The following is a 19,834-nucleotide window of genomic DNA, read 5'->3' as shown; positions in this document are numbered from 1 at the left end:
TGTTGGGCAGCTTAAGGGTCTTTAAACTTATTTATTTTTGCCTATGAACAAGAGACATGGATTAGGTAAGTTCCTGAGGTCTCCTGCTTTGTTGTGAGTTATTTTTAACGTCCTTAAGAAAAAAAAAGGAAAAGGGAAAAAGCTCTCTACTGAGGCCAAATGTTTGCTTTTCCCTTCTCTCTGTTTCTTCCCTCGCTGCCAAAGTCATATAGAAAGAAATATTTAGAAATGAAGAAAATGCATTTGTTGTGCCATTGTGTTGGCCAGAGATGTGAACTATCATTTAAGGGAACTTCAATTTGTTTTAAAAGATAACTGCACCTTTTTTCTTGATTTTGTTTTTCAAATAAGTTCTACTTTTGCTGAAGCACAGCCCACATAATGTATTTCCAAATACAGTATAGAAGTTTGTCAAACATAAAAACTGTGTGACATCTCTCTGAACATATACTTCCAACCAGTCTATGGATTTTTTTTTTTTCATCAGGAGCTAAGCTGGTTATTTCATAAGTATAAATGAATCCCGAGAGCAGTAGGTGACCAAATCACCCTGCATTACCCAGCTTTCTGTTCTGATATGCCTGCAGCACACTATCCAACTTCATTTTGATTGACTCGGATGATCATTTGCATTACTTTGAAAGATCTTCTCTCTTGAGAAGTGTAATCATCTCAAAACACATTTTGAACACAAAAATTCGGTAGTATGAGGCCATTTGTTATGTCAGTAAACTGGCCTTTTCAGCAACGTGTATGCAGGTTACCCCTGAGAGACCAAAATGACTGCACAACCAGCTGACATATTGCTGAATGAACTGTGCTTAAGTTTGTGATAACCTGATGAGGTGTCATTTATGAGAAATCCTTAATAAGACCTGAAAGAGACAGACTTATCACCTCATCTTCCTGGTATTTGGAGTGTAATCAATCAGATTGGCCAGAGGGATTCAGTAATTTGGGCAGTGGCATTGAGATGAAGTAATACCGATGCAGATAGACAAAAAAACTGGTTTAATTCCTTACACAGGATTTGTGACTGCTTCACTATCTCTTTTAAACAGTCACCTGGGATACTGTCTAGCAGTTATGATACATTTAGTTCAGTGATGCTTTTCTCTGCTTTCAGTTTCTTTTTTTTTTTCATTCATACCAGGACTATGATGCTATGGTGAAGCTGGTAGAAACACTAGAAATGCTTCCTACCTGTGATCTGGCCGATCAACACAACATTAAATTTCATTATGCTTTTGCATTGAACCGGTAAGGATGATTGATTGAGAGTCTATCATTTCATTTCTGTTCCACATGGGCTTATGTATAAATTTATAGTGCAGATAATATAAACAACAGTTATCTTTCCTTAATCCCATAGTTCTTGTGCACCAGGACAGCTTGTAACTTTTGAAGTCATTGTTTTCCAGCAACCATTATTTTGTCAACAATCTGAGAGCAGATCTGTTCCAAAGGCCACTTGAGTCATTGTGAAAAACTGCAATGGTACCAATGGGTTCTTGGTCAGGCTGAGATTGTTTATGCTGAGTCACTGATTATTGTGGAAAGTCACAGATTCTTCTGAAAAAGTTTAGCATGAGTTATGAATGAGTTGTTAAAGTAATAGTTAACAAGCACTGCTTGATCCATGAATACAAGTTCATGATGCAGCTTCCTTGAAAGTCTGAAAGGTAATCTGGACCTCCAGGCATGTTGCTAGACTTGGAGGCACTAAAATATTATTGAGTGGTTACTTAATTTCTAAAGAATTTATATTAAGATTGTATTGTAGAAAATAGATCTTACACAAATGAAATCACAGGTAATAATAAAAGTAACTGTTTAGATCCAAGTCACGTGCTATTAAAAATAGTGATTTGCATTCTAATTGATATTAGCAGCATCAGGATGACATACATCAATGGGATTAAGAACTTAATAATAGATCTAGAAAAGTAGTTCCTCTGGCATTTTATGGAAAATGCTAATAAGTCTGGTGTCATTTGACTCAGTACAACTGATTGAGCTTAGCAGGAGCAAAATACATCATAAGCAAAACAGAATTAGCAGCTGTAAGAACATCTGATCCTGAAGAAGTTAATGTTTGCTTAATTTCATTATGAAAGTTTATCAGAACTGTGATCATAATCAACAGAGAAAGCCATTTATTTCCTCTTGGACTCTATAACTGAGTTCTGTTGGCAATTCATTTCACTTGACATTTTTAAACCAATATTATTCTAGTGCTGTGTAGAGCTAACAATGTGACAGGCAAGTGGTAGAGGATTGCTTCTGGGGGCCTTGGGTCTTTGCTGGTATGTTAAGTGGGCACAAACCCAATCTGAACCACAGTTGTATGCCATTCTGTGTCCAAATTAACAAGTTGTGCAAAGGGGAGGGACAGAGATGCTTTACTTCAGGCTCAGTACCCTTCTAGCCTCGCTGTGTGTCTTCTGGTTCAGAGCCAGCCTGAGACTGACCTGGCTTGGATCATGAGCAAAGCAAGCCTGGGCCTGCCTACAGAGATGTACTGTGCAGAAATGTACTAAAGCATTCATTATTATTGTATGTAGGGGAGACAGACATTTATTTTTATGCTTATTTGTGGTACTCTGATTCATGTTTTTAAGGACAACTCCTCCTCTTGGTCTCTGTCTTCCTGATTTCTGTGTCGGAGCAGACCACGGAGAGCATCTTTATTTTGTTATATTTTCTGTCTTATAACAGAGGCTAATAAGGGATGTTTGCAGTGTCAGACTTGTGCGTGTTTCCAAGCCTGGACTGTTTAAATAGGTCACCCTGCTGGGATCTTGTTCCAAAGTCCTAGGGAGCACAAGGCCTCTCCTCTACAGTATCTTCAGCTAATTAATTTTGACTCCACACACAAGCAGAGCAGAGAGTACTCTCTTTTACACAGACATAGGTTGATTTAAGACATTATTCCTTGTTGCCTCTCAGCTGACATTTAGGTCTGAATATATCTTGATTTAGGCATATAATGGGACACGTCTTTAGGTGTAAGTTCAGCCCAAATGTACCACAAGGATGTTTTCATTGTTTGTATTCATAGCTTAAATATGAAGTAAGAGGAAGTAATTGAGGGCTGAGTGTCTCAGGTGTAGGTGGCTGTTTGCTGCAGTCCACGGGCATACCTAGCCGGGGAATCAGGCAGGCACTGTGTCAGGAGATAATGAGATGCAGGAGTTGCTGTGAAATAATGTTCTCATGGTTCCCAGTTCTTGAAAGCTAAGAAATCTCTGAATTAAGATTGCCATTTTATTTCTTCTGTTGTAAATATGTGTCTAGTTGAAGGCTGTCAGTTGGGACCTTTGCCTGGGATGGTGCACTGGAATAGTTGTGGGTCAACTGGGCAGTATCTCAATATTTTGTGTTGATGTGCTTGATAAAGATGTAACTGTGCTGTATGGTAAATAAATACACATTTCTTATATGGCACAGCCCTCCATGCCACACATAGTTCCTTATGGGTCATTTCAAGTTTATTGTTGCAATATCCAAGTAATTTCTCACCATATCATGAAGAAATAGGACAATGCTGGACATGGAACTAACACATGGATATGTTAAGGTAATTAAAGGTTCTTAGCTTGGGATGTCTACAGTGTCATTTTTCTTTTGACATATACAGCATGGTGAAATGTATTAAAAAATCCTTTTGTCTTCAGCAATAAATGTAAATGTATCTTAATTAGCCTTCAGGCTCTCAAGCTAGTGCTCGTATAAAATGCAGAATGCACATTTCTGTGACAAGTCTTTGAGTGAAGTGACCTTAGTGAAGCTGGAAGACAGTCATGCAGGATGGCACCCAGCAGCCTCAGGTGCACTGATGACACAAATTTCTGATTTTTTTTTTCTGAAATGTTGAGAATTTTGCAGTTGTAAAGAATATTCTTGTGTGGTGTGACATGGTTTGCACGTCACTATGTTACTTAGTTCTGCTTTCCTGTGAGAGCTACAGCTACAGTTCTTGGGATTGACTTGGACTAATACTGCTGGTCTAAAGACCTGGCTCTTGACAGATGAACTCTTTCATATACTGTTCTTATAGCTGTGGTTTTCTTGGTGCTTTTATTGATGAATTTTGAGATTCACACACAGAGGTGCTGGTCAGTGATCCTTTTTTTTTTCTACGGAAGATTTTACCCTGAGATTTGATATCTTCCAGAATCTCAATGTGTGAACACATCTAGCTACCCCTCCAATAAGTAATTTGCCTGAATATCTAGTGCAATGGGTACCTTTATTAATGAAAATAAGCTAGAAATTCTGCCTGCATGTGTGGCATGGTGTTAAAACTGGTTCTCTAGTATTACAGCTTTTTTCTTCCTTTCTTTTAAAATTAAAAAAAACCCGAGATTCTTCTCAAGGGAGATCATAGAATCATAGAATGGCAGGGGTTGGAAGGGACCTTTAGAGATCATCTCGTCCAACCCCCCTGCAGAAGCAGGTTCACCTAGATCAGGTCGCATAGGAACATGTCCAGGACGGTCTTGAAAGACCTCCAAGGAAGGAGACTCCACAACCCCTCTGGGCAGCCTGTGCCAGGGCTCACTCACCTGAACAGTGAAATAGTTTTTCTTATGTTTAAGTGGAACTTTTTGTGTTCCAGCTTCATCCCATTACCCCTTGTCCTGTTACTAGCTACTATAGAAAAAAGGGATGTCCCAACCTCCTGACACCCACCCTTTAGATATTTATAAATGTTAATAAGATCACCCCTCAATCTCCTCTTCTCCAGACTAAAAAGCCCCAGTTCCCACAGCCTTTCCTCATAAGGAAGATGCTCCAGTCCCCTGATCATCTTGGTGGCCCTGCACTGGACTCTCTCCAGCACTTCCCTGTCCCTCTTGAGCTGAGGAGCCCAGAACTGGACACAGGACTCCAGATGAGGCCTCACCAGGGCAGAGTAGAGACGGAGAAGAACCTCCTGGCCACACTCTTCCCGATGCATCTCAGGATGCCATTGGCCTTCTTGGCCATGATGGCACATTGCTGGCTCATATTTAGCTTATTATCAATCAGGATTCCCAGGTCTCTCTCTGCAGAGCTGCTCTTCAGCAAGATGGATGTATGAAGTTTTATTAATGTATTAAATATGCAGATATATCTGTCTTTTGTGTTTGGAATCACCATATTTCAATGTTTAAAGGTATCGTATGGATTAATTTTAAGTAACTTTAGATTTTTGGTTCATCTGGAAAAAAAAACCAACCAACCAAACAGTGAAATATCTTACAAGTTTTTTTAAAAACCCTACTGTTGTTTTCTACCAAATCTTTTGTAGAATGCAATAACTGGGATCTTACAGTTTATAAAAAAGCTTTATAGAATATCTTCTCTTAGTTAATCATTTTAGAATAAAATGAACCATTTCTTATTCTGTGTTTTATACTGCTTCAAATCACCTATAAGCAAGTCACACAAGCAGTACAAACCACGATCAAAGCCAATGGGACAAGAAAGTTTCGCAATCAAATTTCTGTGAATTTTGCTTGCTCCTAAGCAGGTTAAGACAGTAATAAGGAAGAATGATAGTTTATTCTTTACTGTTTTATTTCTTGTTACTCTAGTATGTAGAGAGTAGATAAATAAAGTACAGCTATTTGTAGTTAATTCAAATGTTAAGTGTGCTTGTCAGCTGGCTGCTTACTTAGGGTCTTCTTCAGTAATTTAGGGCTGCATGGCAAAGTTTTCAGTGAAAATAAGTACACTTATTTTTCAGTATTTTCCAATTGTGCTAATTTAGAAGATCCGGAGTTACCAAGTTCTGAAAGCTTGGGAAGAGTCCAAAGGATATGCCATATTCTGTTCAAAACAGAGTAGGCTTTAGAACAGAACACTGCCTTGGCATGAGGCCAGAGCTGTGAAGACCTCAGTCTCTTTCCAAGGCAGCTCTGTCTTCACTTATGTTAAAGATGAGGGCAGCTGCAGTCACGATTTAATTCAGCATGCTGTGCTTTAACAAGCAACATATTCCAATACAATAATAAAAAAAGGCAATTAGCAAGTGAAGGACATAACAGGGTACAAGTAGAAAATCACTAGTAATTGTGAGTAATAGTAGCCATAGGAAATTATTCCTATTGAAAAACACTAGGTTATTTAAAATGTTCTGTTCTGTGATTACTCAGATTTAGTAAAAAACAGATCCTGGGGTTCCTCATTTTATGTGTAGTTTGCATGAATCACCTGAAGTGAAGATGAGAGGCAAAAAAAAGGTGGCTTTTTCATTGCCATATCTAAATTGAGACTTGAAAATTTAGTTCCAGTCTCAAAGCCCAATTTAAGGCTTTATTTTCTTCCTTCGCAGTTTCAAACATTGAAGATTCTGCAATCAAATTGCATCCTGAGTGAAATGTGTGTTAACTCACAAATTAGTTTCTTGTTTTAAATGAGAGTGCAAGTATAATAACTCTAATTCAAGCCAGTTGTATTCCTCAGTAATTAAAAATTTCTTGAAATCTCTTTTTTTGCTGTAGAATTCTGTGCAGTTCAGAGCATCTGCTGCAGAGTCATTAAGGCATAATTAGCTGACAGTGCCCTGTTTTTATACAAGAAAGTTTAAAATACATGTTTTATCATTAATTGCATATTATTAATGCAAGCAAAGGTATTGTACATGATAATAAATGAATACAGCACTGTATATGAAGACCAGTTATTTTATGAATGGTTGTATTTATGCCAACTGATTAAGTTGTCTCACTGACATTTCCTCTGCAACGTGACTGTGAGGTCAGGGGTTTTTTTAATCTCAACAGTAAATTATTGAGAGCTCCTTCAAGGCTGAAGTCAGAAGATAAACAAGATTCATATAGGAATACTGCAGGAAGAAAATCAGGTTACTCATTTTGAATGTACTATTCTATGGGAAAAGTTTTCAGAATTTTTTGGTTTATTCCCCTGTGCTTTGCTCTTCAAGAAATCTGCTTATAGAGGCCTTAAAATAATAAAGAGATCAAGTCAATAAGTTAACATAGACTATAAGGAAAATCAAAGATAGTTTCCCTTGACTGGATTCCTTTTGGTTTTCTACAATATATGGTCTTCCACACCTAGACCGATGGACACAAGCATACAGGGGAAGATGCAGACCAAAACAAAAGATTATATCAGCTGTTAATTATAGAGCAAGCTGATTCTTGTCCCAGTGAAATCTGTGCCATCCCTGTTAACTTTGTTGGACAAAAGTTTGGTTCCCTGAATATAGTTCTGGCTCCTTAACCATGCTGATGCTTTAGAGCTGGTAAAACCAGCCTGTGAAGCAGAAAGAATTTTTGGTTTAGGGATATTTAAAACCAGAACTCCTTATAATGACTGCAGTGGAGAGAAGGATTCAGAGAAGAAAATGGATTGCAAAGCAGGAAACCATGAAATCAAAATGAATGAGATTAAAAAAAAAAAGACTCTTTTTTGCTGTAAGGCAATGTTATGTTATTCCAGGTGAGAAGCCATGGTATGAATGTAATTTTTGGATGATGTTTGAAAGCTAGTGGAGAGAAAAAGCTTAAAGATGGTCGTACTGGCTCAAGGCATAGTTCCTTCTAGTCTAGATTCCTATCTCTGACAGTGATGAACAGCATATTCTGGGGAAGAGGATAAAGACAGGAAAATGCATAGTGATAAATCTCCATAAATATTCCCACTGCTTCCACCAACTTGTGGCTCAGGGACTTCCTGAGACAGCGGTGATAATTTTTGTGTTTGTCAAGTAAATTTGGGAAGGGAAGAGGAGGATAGATTTTTTTAAGAGATCCTGCTTTCTACAGATGATAATTGATTGTTGTTTTTGTAACCTTTCTCCATTAGTGCAAACGCAGAGAAAACTTGAACAAACTCAAGCAAACCACAGAAAATTATTCCTGTGCTTTGAAGTGGGAATGACCTAGAGAGCTGTGGAGGTCGTGGATGGGGACAGGATTGATTTCTGGAGGGAATGTTTCAGGTGCCATTAGCAGTTTACTAATTTTTAATCTGAGAGTGTCTCAGATACCATAAATATCAGTTGCTACAGAGCAAGACCCACCTGGACGCATTCCTGTGTGACCTGATCTAGGTGGACCTGCTTCTACGGGGGGGTGGACTAGATGATCTCTAAAGGTCCCTTCCAACCCCTACCATTCTATGATTTTATGCTGTGAATATAACACAAGGAAAGTGCATGAGCACATCTTTTAGGACTTATTGCTTGGTGGTGTAGTTGTTCCCCCATGAAAGCAGACAAACGTGTCTCAGCAGCACAGAGAGTAACTCTGGGCTTCTAAATACAAGGCAGAATTCTGTCAACTGAAGTTGCCAAGTTATGGAACAGTGGCTTCTTTCTGAGAGGGAGTGGAGAGACAGAAAAAATACTGTCATAACTTAGTAGTAAGAAGTTTTTAAATGTATCCTGCTCTCTGGAAGAAGGGATATGGCTTCATTTTACAACTTGTCCCTTGGCTTCCGAGGAAAATGTTTCAGCTGAGTGCACCTCATTATGAATAAGAATGTCAAACTCCAACCCCAGGTTAAGACAAAATACAACAGTAGGATGGGGTGGAGAGTGGCAAATGAGGACATGTGATACAAAACTGAAGTTCCACCGTAAGTGTTTTCATCAGGTGTGTAGCTCCTCCCTCCGAGTGAATCAGAGAGATAAGGGAGGACTGGACAACCTGGCAGGATGGGGAGATAGATAATCTAAGAGGCTTGTGTAGACAGGGGAGTGAGGAGACTGCTTCTGTGGTTAAAGAAACATGGTAGAGTAAGCAGATAAATCACATAGCAAGGCTGCAATGAGCAAATTGGCAAGCGAATCAGTGAGCAGTTTCTGGAAGATGCAAGCTATCAGGCAAAATTAAATTGGTAACAGAACATTGAAACTAATTTAGAGGAAGTGATTAGAGGCTATAAAGGTGTCCTGCAGGACCTTTGTAAGGACAGAAAAAAATCTTTATATAGTCATTTCTGTCTGAAAAGCCTTAGTTTATTGAAGCTTTCTTCATACAGAAACCATTCTATTCTATGGATTGTTCTTCTCTCCCCGTGGTTTTTTTTTCCTAGTCCTAATGGTTTCGTTTCTTTTTCAAACACCCTAAAACTGTACACAGTACTTAAGTGTGCCAGGTATTAGTAAAAAGTCATTGCGATGTTTCTAATTGTTACTCTGGCCATTTCCTTTTAATTCCTATCATTTTGCTTGTGAGGGATTTTGGCTTTATTGAGTGTAAGCGTATTTTCATAATTACCTAAGTATTTAAAAGTAACTTGAAGATCTCTTTCCTCACTGGCAGTAGCTTTTGCAGTTAGCATGTTCACAAAATTTAGACTGATTATCTCTGCTTGATTTCTGTGCAAGTTTTTTCAAGTCACGTTTTGTTAGGACGAGAACTAAAATGTCCTAACTAAGAAACCAGTGGGGAAAATAATAGTCTTATTAACACCTGTCCCAAGGTATATGCATTGGTTTATTTTAGTTTCTAAATAAATTGAAGTAGTATTCTTTTTTTTCCTAGCTCATTTACCATCCAAATGTATTTTGTAAAGTAAAACTCTTATTTTGAAAGAATTTTCAGATTCTGATTAGAAATTTTAAAGACCATTCCCCTCAAACCCACACAAACTGTAAAGAGAACTATTTAACTGCATGTGTATTTACACTTGTTTAAAGTAGGATGCATCTTAGCCCAGACATGGAGAAGCTAACAGTTTGTATGTTGAGGAGTGGCAACGAAAAATGCCTATATCAAAATTGTATTTCATTTCTGTGGTACCATGAGGAATATATGTATTTCAATGTGATCCTGCCTGTAACTATGGAGCAGTAAAACAAACTGGCAGGGTCCTTTCTCTAGTAGCCTATTGGAATTCTGCTCTGGCTTATAAAGCTTTATATTTGGGTTGGACTAGATGATCTCTAAAGGTCCCTTCCAACCCTACCATTCTATGATTCGGGGGACTTGCTTTGCAGAATTAGTCTCACCTGGTACACCGACTTACTGCACAAAGAGAATATTTTCTTTCTTCCTTCTCATGACTGTACATCATAACATACAGTAGCTTTAGCTTTCTCTGTCCAAAGAGCCCGTGGCTTCTCCATCCTTGAAGGTTTAATAGATTCAGCTTTTCAGGCAAAGCCAAGCCTGCCATGGTCTACTGTTGGGTGATGGTGCCCCTCTGAGGGCACTACTAGATGACTTCCAGAAGTCCCATCCAACCTGCATTTGCTCTACTGTGGCTTTAAATGGAGGCTGGGGAGAGGGAGGAAGTTAATATACTTGATTTGAGGTATGAAAAATCAAAGTCAGTGCTGCAACAGTGAAGGTTTAAGGTACTTTATCTCGAGTTGATAACACCACGGACCTGTTCCAAGACACCCTGAAAAAAGTGATAAGCTATCAGACATGCAGATCTGAGAAAATGTGGCATATGAAATAAGAGATGAAAATCTGTCTTGGTCTAGCCTTTGATATGCTGCTGGTATTATATTTGGTGTGTAGAGGTTCATTCTTTGATGTCCAGAAATGTTAATTTGCACAGTGCCCATTTTAAGCAGGATTTCAGTTTATGCTTTTTCAATCAGTACATAACACCTTTTGATATGATCATTAATATTCAACCTCTTTTTGTAGAAGGTAGAGTTGTTTCAAAGTTTGTCGTGACTTGGAAGCAGTGATTTTTAAAATTCTCTTTTTCCATGCTAAAGTGCTGTTAATTAGGTACTAGTTGTGCATTTCTTGGGTTTTCAGCAAAAGCTTGAACCTGTGCCAACTTCTCTGACTCTGTTACCCATGACCTGGGAGCTGTTGGACTTGGATTTTAGGGCCTAATTTTGTTCAAAGATTTTTACTCAACATTCTCTGTGTTCATATTAACAACAGTGAGACTTGGGTAGTCTTACCAAGAGAATCAGATTAGTTCAGTTGGGGAGCAGTGGATTTCTCCCACACTTTCAAACCTATTTATTTCTAGTAAAACTGACAGAAGATACCTTATCTTTGTGTGCTCGTTAGAGAAGACCAGTGTTAATTTGAGAACAACAGTCAATATGAAGCAAAAATAGTTTGAAAAGGTGTTCAAGTACTTGCTCTGAAAGTTTACACTCTTTACTGCCAGTGACATCAAAGGCAGAATAAAGCCTGCAAAAGTAGTTACAAATCTGCTTAATCCTATTAGATGTTCTCTGTCACCTAACATGCACAGAAGCCTGAATTTTGCTGCAGATATGTTGTTATTGGTCTATTGCATCAGCTGGTTTCCTAAGGAACTGAGCCATTTTACGGTAACTCTTAATCCTTTCAGAGCTTGCAAATAATAAATTTACCAGGAATTGTTATCTGCTACTGCTATTGCTGACAAAGTAATCATAGTACTTGCCAAGCCCATTCTGGGATACCTAAGTAGGCATCAGAAAACTGTAAACAGGTCTGAAAAGGGGTTAGTAAATATTTTTAATCTCTCCAGTGATTAAAAAATGTCTTTAAGAACTTATTAAACTCTTAGACTGTGTTCGCAATACTCTTGCAAAATAGACATTTTTGTTTGTTCTAAGTGACTTCTTGCAGTAAATAGTGAGGCCTAAACTTACAAAAACAGCAAGGCAAAGGGAGGCAAAAATTGTGATGTGTTTAATAATAATGTGGAACGGAGATGTTATTTATTCACTGATTCTTACTGATATAATTGTTAAATATTTGCCAAAAGAGGCTTAATGGCAGCTGTTTCTTTTCAAAATTTTTCTCTAATCTGAAGAATTTTAGTTAAAGTAGTACAATTCAGTCCTGTCCATTTATTCTTATTGTAGTTCAAAGGCCCCATATTAAGGGCCATCATTCTTTTGGCTAAAATCAGATTGATTTTGCTCCTGTACTTAATCAGTATTGCCTGGTATTGACTCTAGATCCTCTGAATTCAAGATTACAGACCTTGGGCACAGCTGAATGAGGGGTCAGCTCGAAAGCTGAATGTAGCCAGCCCGTGTTTCTCATTGCAGGATGTGCAGTCTCTTTGCTTATACAGGGAGAAATCAAGTTAGACAGCAGACCTTTTTCATACAAGTTCTGGGCTTAAACCAGCTGTTACGTGAGCTAGAAGTAGAGTCCCATGATAAGAGAATTCATTTGCTTTTTATCAGTCAACCAGCAATCATACATCAGTCTAAATAAAGTCAAGTTTAGATGTAGTAATGATAGTTGTGGAACAAACAGAGTATAATGCAATTCCACCATCCTCCAGTTACTGTTTCAGATCTCAACTCATATGTTTTTTCTCTCTATTGGATTGCAGAAGAAATAACGCAGGTGACAGAGAGAAGGCACTTCAAGTTATGCTTCAAGTCCTGCAGACATGTGATCACCCTGCTCCAGATATGTTTTGCTTATGTGGGAGGATCTACAAGGACATGTTTCTTGATTCTGACTGTAAAGATACCAATAGTCGAGATCATGCCATTGAATGGTAACAGAAAAAAAATCACAAAATATCTATTTAAAAATGTTTCCAAATTTTTACTTCTGGTTATGAAAAGCAAAGCTGTAAGAATTCAAAGAGCAATTATAATTCTTTTTCCAGGATCCCATTTGAGTGATGGTTTTACCAAGCACCAGATCTTTCAATAGGTGTTTCCTTGCTTCTCATAGACTATCATGAACACAGACTGATAACCTTAGTTTGTTGGGAGGGGACAGGGATTCAGCCATGTCTTTGTAGAGAAAATACACAGTTAATCTGCTTCAAGGGCAAAATGAAGTACAAGTCAGATCATGGGACTTATGTTGGTCCTCTGTGCAAGGATGGTTTTACACTGGATCTACAGGAAATAAAACAATCTACTGTATATAAGAGAAAATATTGATAAACTGTATTATGAATTTTCTTAAGACAGTAAGGTATGCACGTGCACACAAGCACTGACACACTGCTCACATAAGTACATTTGTATAACCACATAAACTGCTGTGGAGTACAATAATGTTAGCAATGTGAGTTCAACACTGTAAATGTATAATACTCATCCCCCACACCCTCTCTTCCCCCCAAATCACCTCAACATGTTTAGTGCAACATGGATGAGTAGTAGTGAACTTACAAGCCTCAGATGGATCTCTTCATCCTGTACCAGCTGGTGGTGTGCATTCAACCTTTGTCAGCTGTGTCTCAGTTAGCTTTAATGAGCTGAAACTGTAAAACAAAAGTCTTGGAGCCATTTTTTTCAAACTTACGCTAAGACTAATATTGCTTTTCTCATATGAACAATATAATAACAACAAATGTTGCAGTAACCAATTTGTTTTATTTTTCCAAGCTGTCAGGACATAAAACTAAGTATAAGTTTTTCTTTCCCACTATGAGATAAAAAGCTACTTTCTTTCCAGTGCTCCTTGCACTTGAATGTACCAAGTAAGGTTGGTATCGATTAGCTGTATCATCTGTTAAGTAAATTGTTTAAAATATCTAACAAAATTTTGCAATGTTTCAGTTGTTCTGCACGATGAGATGTGAGCTCTTGACTCTTGTCTGCAGGTATCGCAAAGGATTTGAACTCCAGTCAACTCTGTATTCTGGAATTAACCTTGCAGTTTTGTTACTCGTTGCAGGACAACAGTTTGAAAGCTCAATGGAGCTGAGAAAAATAGGTAAATAACCATGCACCTTGCCACAAACAAGTTCTCTGTCAAGCAGAAAGATGGTTCAGATTTTTAGTGGCAGGTTCTGGATGGCAGTCTAAACAGGAATCTTGAAGAACCATTTTTCTCCTTGTTGCCTTGGAGCGGCTTTCTAGTAAATTGGCCAGTCTAAAGGGTCCCAGATATGGGAGACAAACAAGGAAAGAACAACTTCAGCACTATCTGTAAACTGCCTTTGCTGCGCCACAGACATTATGGCATTGCATAGCCAATGGGAGTCAAAGACACAAAGTGACAGAGCGTGTCCCTCTCATCAGGGATGCCAATGAAGGATCCACAGGGTTTCTGTTGTCCCTGAACTGAGAGATCCACAGGAATTATCACCTGGAAGGATCTACCAGGACAGTAACTAGTTGTCTACCTAGGTTCACATCTTCCATGTAGGTACTAACTAAAATGCACCACAATATATCTATAGAGAAATCATATGGTAGAAGGAGATATACAGTTCTTCCAAAAAAGATAATAGTTGCAAATTGTATTTGGAATCAGATCCTGTCTGAAACACATACTTGAACCTTAAAGGGGAAGAATGCAAAAGCAGCTTTATATCATTCTACTGACTTTACTTAGGAATGGACTTGTGTAAGCCTCTAGCTGATGACATCTTGCAGTAGATGCAGATCTGGAGGAGACAGAGGTGCACAACTTACACTGAGAATCAAGAGGCAGGTAGCCCAGAGAGATAGCATGAGAGACTTTTGAACACTGTGTGTGGTAGGAGTTCTGACTGTCTGAACTGCTTTGGGCATGTTATTTGCAGACCCAGCCTGTGAGTTGGGCAATGTTGTTTTTTTTCCTGGGGAAAACTACTTTATCACTAATGCTTAAGCCTTATTAGTCTTTTACTGATAGACCTATCAGTATAAAACACTTGTTACTGTTTTACTCATAGAAAAATGTGGTTTTTAATTGAAATTTTACAGGTGTACGATTAAACAGTTTATTGGGAAGAAAAGGAAGCCTAGAAAAAATGAACAGTTACTGGGATGTGGGACAGTTCTTCAGTGTGAGCATGCTGGCTAATGATGTTGGCAAAGCAGTACAAGCAGCAGAGAAGCTTTTTAAGCTGAAACCTCCAGTATGGTATGTGGTAGAAGGCTGTAGCTCAAATACCCAACTGTGGGGAAATACACAAATTTTTAAAAAGATTTTAGTCACTTGGATAACTTAATTGAATTTTTCCATCTTAGACTGGAAATTACTGACTTTATACACTAGCTTTTTTAAATTTGTGATGGAAGCGGGAAGGTAAAAACTTACCCATCATTGTTAGACTTATATCCCATTGAAGCATATATTTTGTGGGAAGGAATCATTGCTAGTTTCCAATTCTTTGTGAAACAGTTGTGAAAAGACTGTGAAACCATTCTTTTCAGAGTTCAGTTAGTTGCTGCGTCATTCCCCCACCATCTTCTAGCTCATAATATCCTGTCTAATCATCATGTAACTACTCACATAACTGTATCCTTCTGCAAAAAGATATTGTTCATGAACATTCATGTGAGCTTATGAATTAAGGTTTTGACTAACCTTGCTATTCTTTCCAGAAATCTATAAAAATTAACACAATTATTTGCATTATGGTAGCTTTTAAAGTACATTTTATTTTGCAGTTAGGTTTTTTTGATGTTTAAGTCAGTGAAGTGGTTTTAGAATCTAGTCAAATTTTGTTTTCTCTCTGTTAACTCACTAATTCAATACATTCTAGGTACTTGAAATCATTAGTTCAGAATCTGATGTTAATTCAGCGTTTCAAGAAACTCACCATAGAACATTCTCCTAGACAAGAGAGATTGACTTTCTGGCTAGATATAATTTTTGAGGCAACGAAAGAAACAACTAATGGACTGAGATTTCCAGTAAGATGTTATGTCCAAACAAGTTTTTTATGTCTTATGTTTCTGAATAGGATATAACAAGAATTGGAAGACTTTAAAGAGAATATTTACTTAACTGCCTGTTATTTCATTGCATGAACCAAACCCCTGTATTCTGCTAATCTTAATAAAAAAAACATTTAACCCACCACCTTAAAAGCATTCTAAGAAACACTTTTGAGTCTCCTACAACAAGTGATAATAGTGTTTTGTTGTACAGAGGAACACAGCCTCTTTCTGCCTTCTCTTGCCCCTTCTTTCTCTCCCTCAGACTTTCTAGGCCTTATTTTGAGATTCCCCATTGTCTCTTTCAGAGCATATGACAATACTGTTGTGTATTAGCCACTGGTTTCTTAAGGAAAAATGTTCTCTTTCTTCAGGTTTTGGTGATAGAACCAACTAAAGTTTACCAGCCTGCATATGTTTCAATCAACAATGAAGCAGATGAGAGATCTCTGTCTTTGTGGCACGTTTCTCCCACTGAAATGGTAAAACTACCAGCAGATGTCTTTCATCTATTCAAGTAACTTTTTTACGGGTAGATTTTGGAGCACTACAATAATTTAAAGTTTGCTACATTTCTGTGAAGCACAAGCCTCAATATCTCTTGTGAAGATGTGAAAGTTGACCTTTGACAGTGAAAATAAAAGAAGAGACTATGATTAGAATTTAAGTGTTCACATTTTACTTATCTTGACTATATATCGTAGAAACACTTGGGTTATTTAGTCTGCTTATAGCATTTCTCATGAGAATTGTGTGATTTTTATTAAAGATGCAGCTCAAAGCTAGATAAGAAGTAAAGATAAAGCCCAATATGGTGTCTAATGTTTTAGAAATTGTAAAGTTTTACAATTATAAAGTTAGAAACTAGAAAACATGACAGCCTCTTACAAATAAGTGTCAAGAGATGAAATATTTGGTGTCTTGGATTATCGAATAAAGCACAGGAGACTAGGAAAGGAGTGGGCACAGTTACAGACAGTGTAATCTCTCAAAAATGACTTCAGTTTCACATTGAAAGATTTGAAATCTGGAACAAATTTCACTACCCCTTCTTAATATCACAACAATGTAGGTAGAGAAGTAAAGCATGGAAAAGAAGTATGCTAGAGCAAGAGGAGGCCATATCATTAGCTGGATCTGTGAACTTCTTTTCCAGTACGCTGTTCAGGTTCATTCCTTCAACTGAACATGTCTGACACAAGCTTGCTTCATGGAATGAATTCTTGATTCATATCTGACAGTGCTAAGATCCATCTATTAGCTAGAGATAAATGAAGAACTGTGGTCTTAGGCACAGGCTGTCCTTCCTCTATTCTGTTTCCAGTGTACTCCCTGGGCCTGAGCTGTTGCCACAATACCTGTTAGGAAGACATATGAAGTTTCCTTTCCCTTCAAGCCTAGATAACATTAGGGCATAGTCTGTGCTATGTTTAATGTGAAAATTTGGTAAATTGTACTTGAAGATATATCTTTCAAATTTAATTTTACTTCCATTCTGTGTCATTGACATCAATTTTTCCTCAAGTGAGTAAAACCTTGCATGTATGGCCTTTCTTAACCTATACATCAACCTTACTTGCAAAAGGAAAGGGAAAGGGAAGGAAAGGGAAGGAAAGGAAAGGAAAGGAAAGGAAAGGAAAGGAAAGGAAAGGAAAGGAAAGGAAAGGAAAGGAAAGGAAAGGAAAGGAAAGGATGGGATATTGGAAAAACTTTATTTTACTTACTATACTATGTCTTTGTTTTCAATATTAAGCCAAGGTCAAGCTGTGGTTGATTATAGCTTTTTCTTTACAGAAACAGATTCATGAATGGAATTTTACAGCTTCTTCCATTAGGGGAATAAGGTTGGTATGTCAGAAAACAGGTAAGTGGGTTTTTATTTATGCTTTATATTTCCCTGAGGTGGAGAGTCTGGATTCTGCCTTAAATTTCTGCTTTGTGTTGCCTGTTATAAAAGCTTGTTCTGTCCAACCTGAAATGTCAACACAGAAGAGTTTGCCTTTCCATTCATGGGCAGAGCTGTAAATTTCTCTTGGGAATACTCATTTAATGGGTGTGCGTGGGTGTGTGTATTCTCTGGTAGACCTCCCTGTTTTCAATCATGTACCTGCTTTTTATACATTTTCCTAAGATTTTCAGTGAAGTGATTACCATCTCTGCATTTAAAAGCATAGGTGGCAGAAGGAAAGAACCACCCATATGTGAAAGAGCAATTTTTCTTTTTTCCTTTAAAAAAAGGAAACCGCAATATCTATTTTCTGTTTGGAATTCAGAAATGCTTCCGAGATGGCTTTGTCTAAACACATACTAGCTAAAACTTGGATGATTAGAGAAGTGTTAAATGAGGCATGGACATTGTTTGTGCTAAGGAAAGAATTCTTCAGGTGGAAGGAGACCGCTAGTATTGTTTCTCAAGGGCTGGCCTTTAAAAGTAGTTCCAATTTGTAATGTCTAGATTAATGGAAACACTAGTCACAGGTAACTGGGTTCAAGTATTCATACAAAAGAAGATCAGAATATTATATAGAAAGAATGGGATTGTTCTGAGAACTGGAAAGGTATAAAAGAATCACAATGGGTGTTAACAACTGCAAAATACGTTATTTCATTTAGAAGCTGTCTCATGTATCTTAAATTGGGCTACTTTGCTACCAGATGAATGAGAGACAAGAGTGCCAGGAGAGAAACCGAAACGAAACCTGACTGTGCAGACTGGCAGTGTGTCTATGGCATTCTTGCTCTCTGCTTTTTGCAGGCTGCAGCTAAGAATAAAAGGAGCCATAAGCACAGGGAACATGAGGTGGGCTTTTTCCATCTTTTAGAGTTTGTGGCTCACTATATTGGTGGATCAGACCTTTCTAGAGATGAAAAGTGGCTGTTGGCTGGAGTCACTTGTGTGAGTGCATAAACTAAAGCGCTTGAAATCTCTCTGATTTAAGCTCAAGCATAAATTCAGATATTTAATGAGTTTTGTAGTTCTCAAAGCAGAGGGGATCTGGGCCTCAATTTTGCCCATAAGCACCTACATTTTAGGTCCCAATATAGTCTTCTCTGAACTTGTATAATTTACTTAACCAAACTGAAAAAATATTTGTTTGAGTAAGGTGAATGATGATTACTATGAAAGCCTACAGTTGTGGATTTGGACACATATTCTACAATAACTTCAGTATTTTTTTCTACAAGTAGGTTTTTTTTTCAACTGAATTCAATGTGATATTCTATTTTACTACTCCGATGCAATGCAAGTGAAGTTGTCATTATTGAAGTCTGTGGAGCTGATTGAGCATAACTCAGCATAATGTTTCTGAAACATATTAATTACCTTCAGTCAACATATTGCACAGAAGTTAATATTTGAGAAAGATAACTTTTAATTAAGTAGAAGCAAGCAATTAATTTACTTCTTAATCACTACTGGGGACGACAAAGCTCAAAGAGGCAATCTTTTGAAACTTAGTGCAATTAGATGTTTGCTTTGTATGTGACAACTTAAAATTACTGTACTTTCAAAATTGCTTTAGTTTTAGTCAAAAGGAAATTAGTGATCTTAATTAATTTATATGCTGTCAAAACCATTAGATTATATTTATGCTAACCAGTTCATCTTATATACCACATGTGTTACACTGTTTAAAATACAGTATTGTTATTTAGATACTGTCTTCTCTATCCTTTATTTACCCTTGGAAGAATCATCTTGTTTTACCTTTTAGTTCTCATGTCAGGTTAATCCACCTAGATTACAGCTACATTAGAAATTGCTGTACCAGAACCAAGCTACAGATCAGCATAGTGTATTTTCACATATTTCTGAAAAAATCTTCTGGCAAAATTCTAATTTCTTGGGAACATTTGTCCATGTAACCCTTAATGATGCAACAGCAAGTTGATCTAATAACATTCTGTGACTTTACTGTCATCTACTATCGTGTAGATTCTTCCTGCTTGGAAGAATCTTGTGGGATAGGATTCTAGATGGTAGGGGTGCCCAAGGAAGGTGGTCCATCTTCAGGTGCCACTTCCTCCAAGCTCAAGATCAGTGCACCTGGGGAGGAACAACCTCATGCATCACTACAGGCTGGGGATTGACCTGCTGGAGAGCAGCTCTACAGAGACCTGGGAGACCTGGTTGACAGCAAACTAACTATGAGCCAGCAGTGTGCCCTCGTGGCCAAGAAGGCCAATGGCATTCTGAGATGCATCAAGAAGAGTGTGGCCAGCAGGTCAAGGGAGGTTCTGTTCCCTCTCTGCTCTGCCCTGGTGAGGCCT

General features: G+C 37.8%; 1 protein-coding gene across 1 annotated transcript in view; it reads left to right on the top strand.

Annotated features, from left to right (window-relative positions):
* The window catches only part of MAP3K15 (mitogen-activated protein kinase kinase kinase 15), an 87,384-nt gene that overhangs the window by 40,635 nt on the left and 26,915 nt on the right, over positions 1-19,834 (top strand). Inside the window, exons 6-12 of the mRNA XM_061988580.1 lie at positions 1,154-1,260; positions 12,277-12,447; positions 13,513-13,625; positions 14,603-14,762; positions 15,388-15,538; positions 15,937-16,044; positions 17,357-17,406. Of these exons, the coding sequence (XP_061844564.1) occupies positions 1,154-1,260; positions 12,277-12,447; positions 13,513-13,625; positions 14,603-14,762; positions 15,388-15,538; positions 15,937-16,044; positions 17,357-17,406 (860 nt within the window). The remainder of the gene's footprint in view (positions 1-1,153; positions 1,261-12,276; positions 12,448-13,512; positions 13,626-14,602; positions 14,763-15,387; positions 15,539-15,936; positions 16,045-17,356; positions 17,407-19,834) is intronic.

The sequence above is a fragment of the Colius striatus genome, chromosome 1 (assembly GCF_028858725.1).
Source record: "Colius striatus isolate bColStr4 chromosome 1, bColStr4.1.hap1, whole genome shotgun sequence".
Lineage (NCBI taxonomy): Eukaryota > Metazoa > Chordata > Aves > Coliiformes > Coliidae > Colius > Colius striatus.
This window is presented reverse-complemented; position numbering and strand designations above follow the sequence as displayed.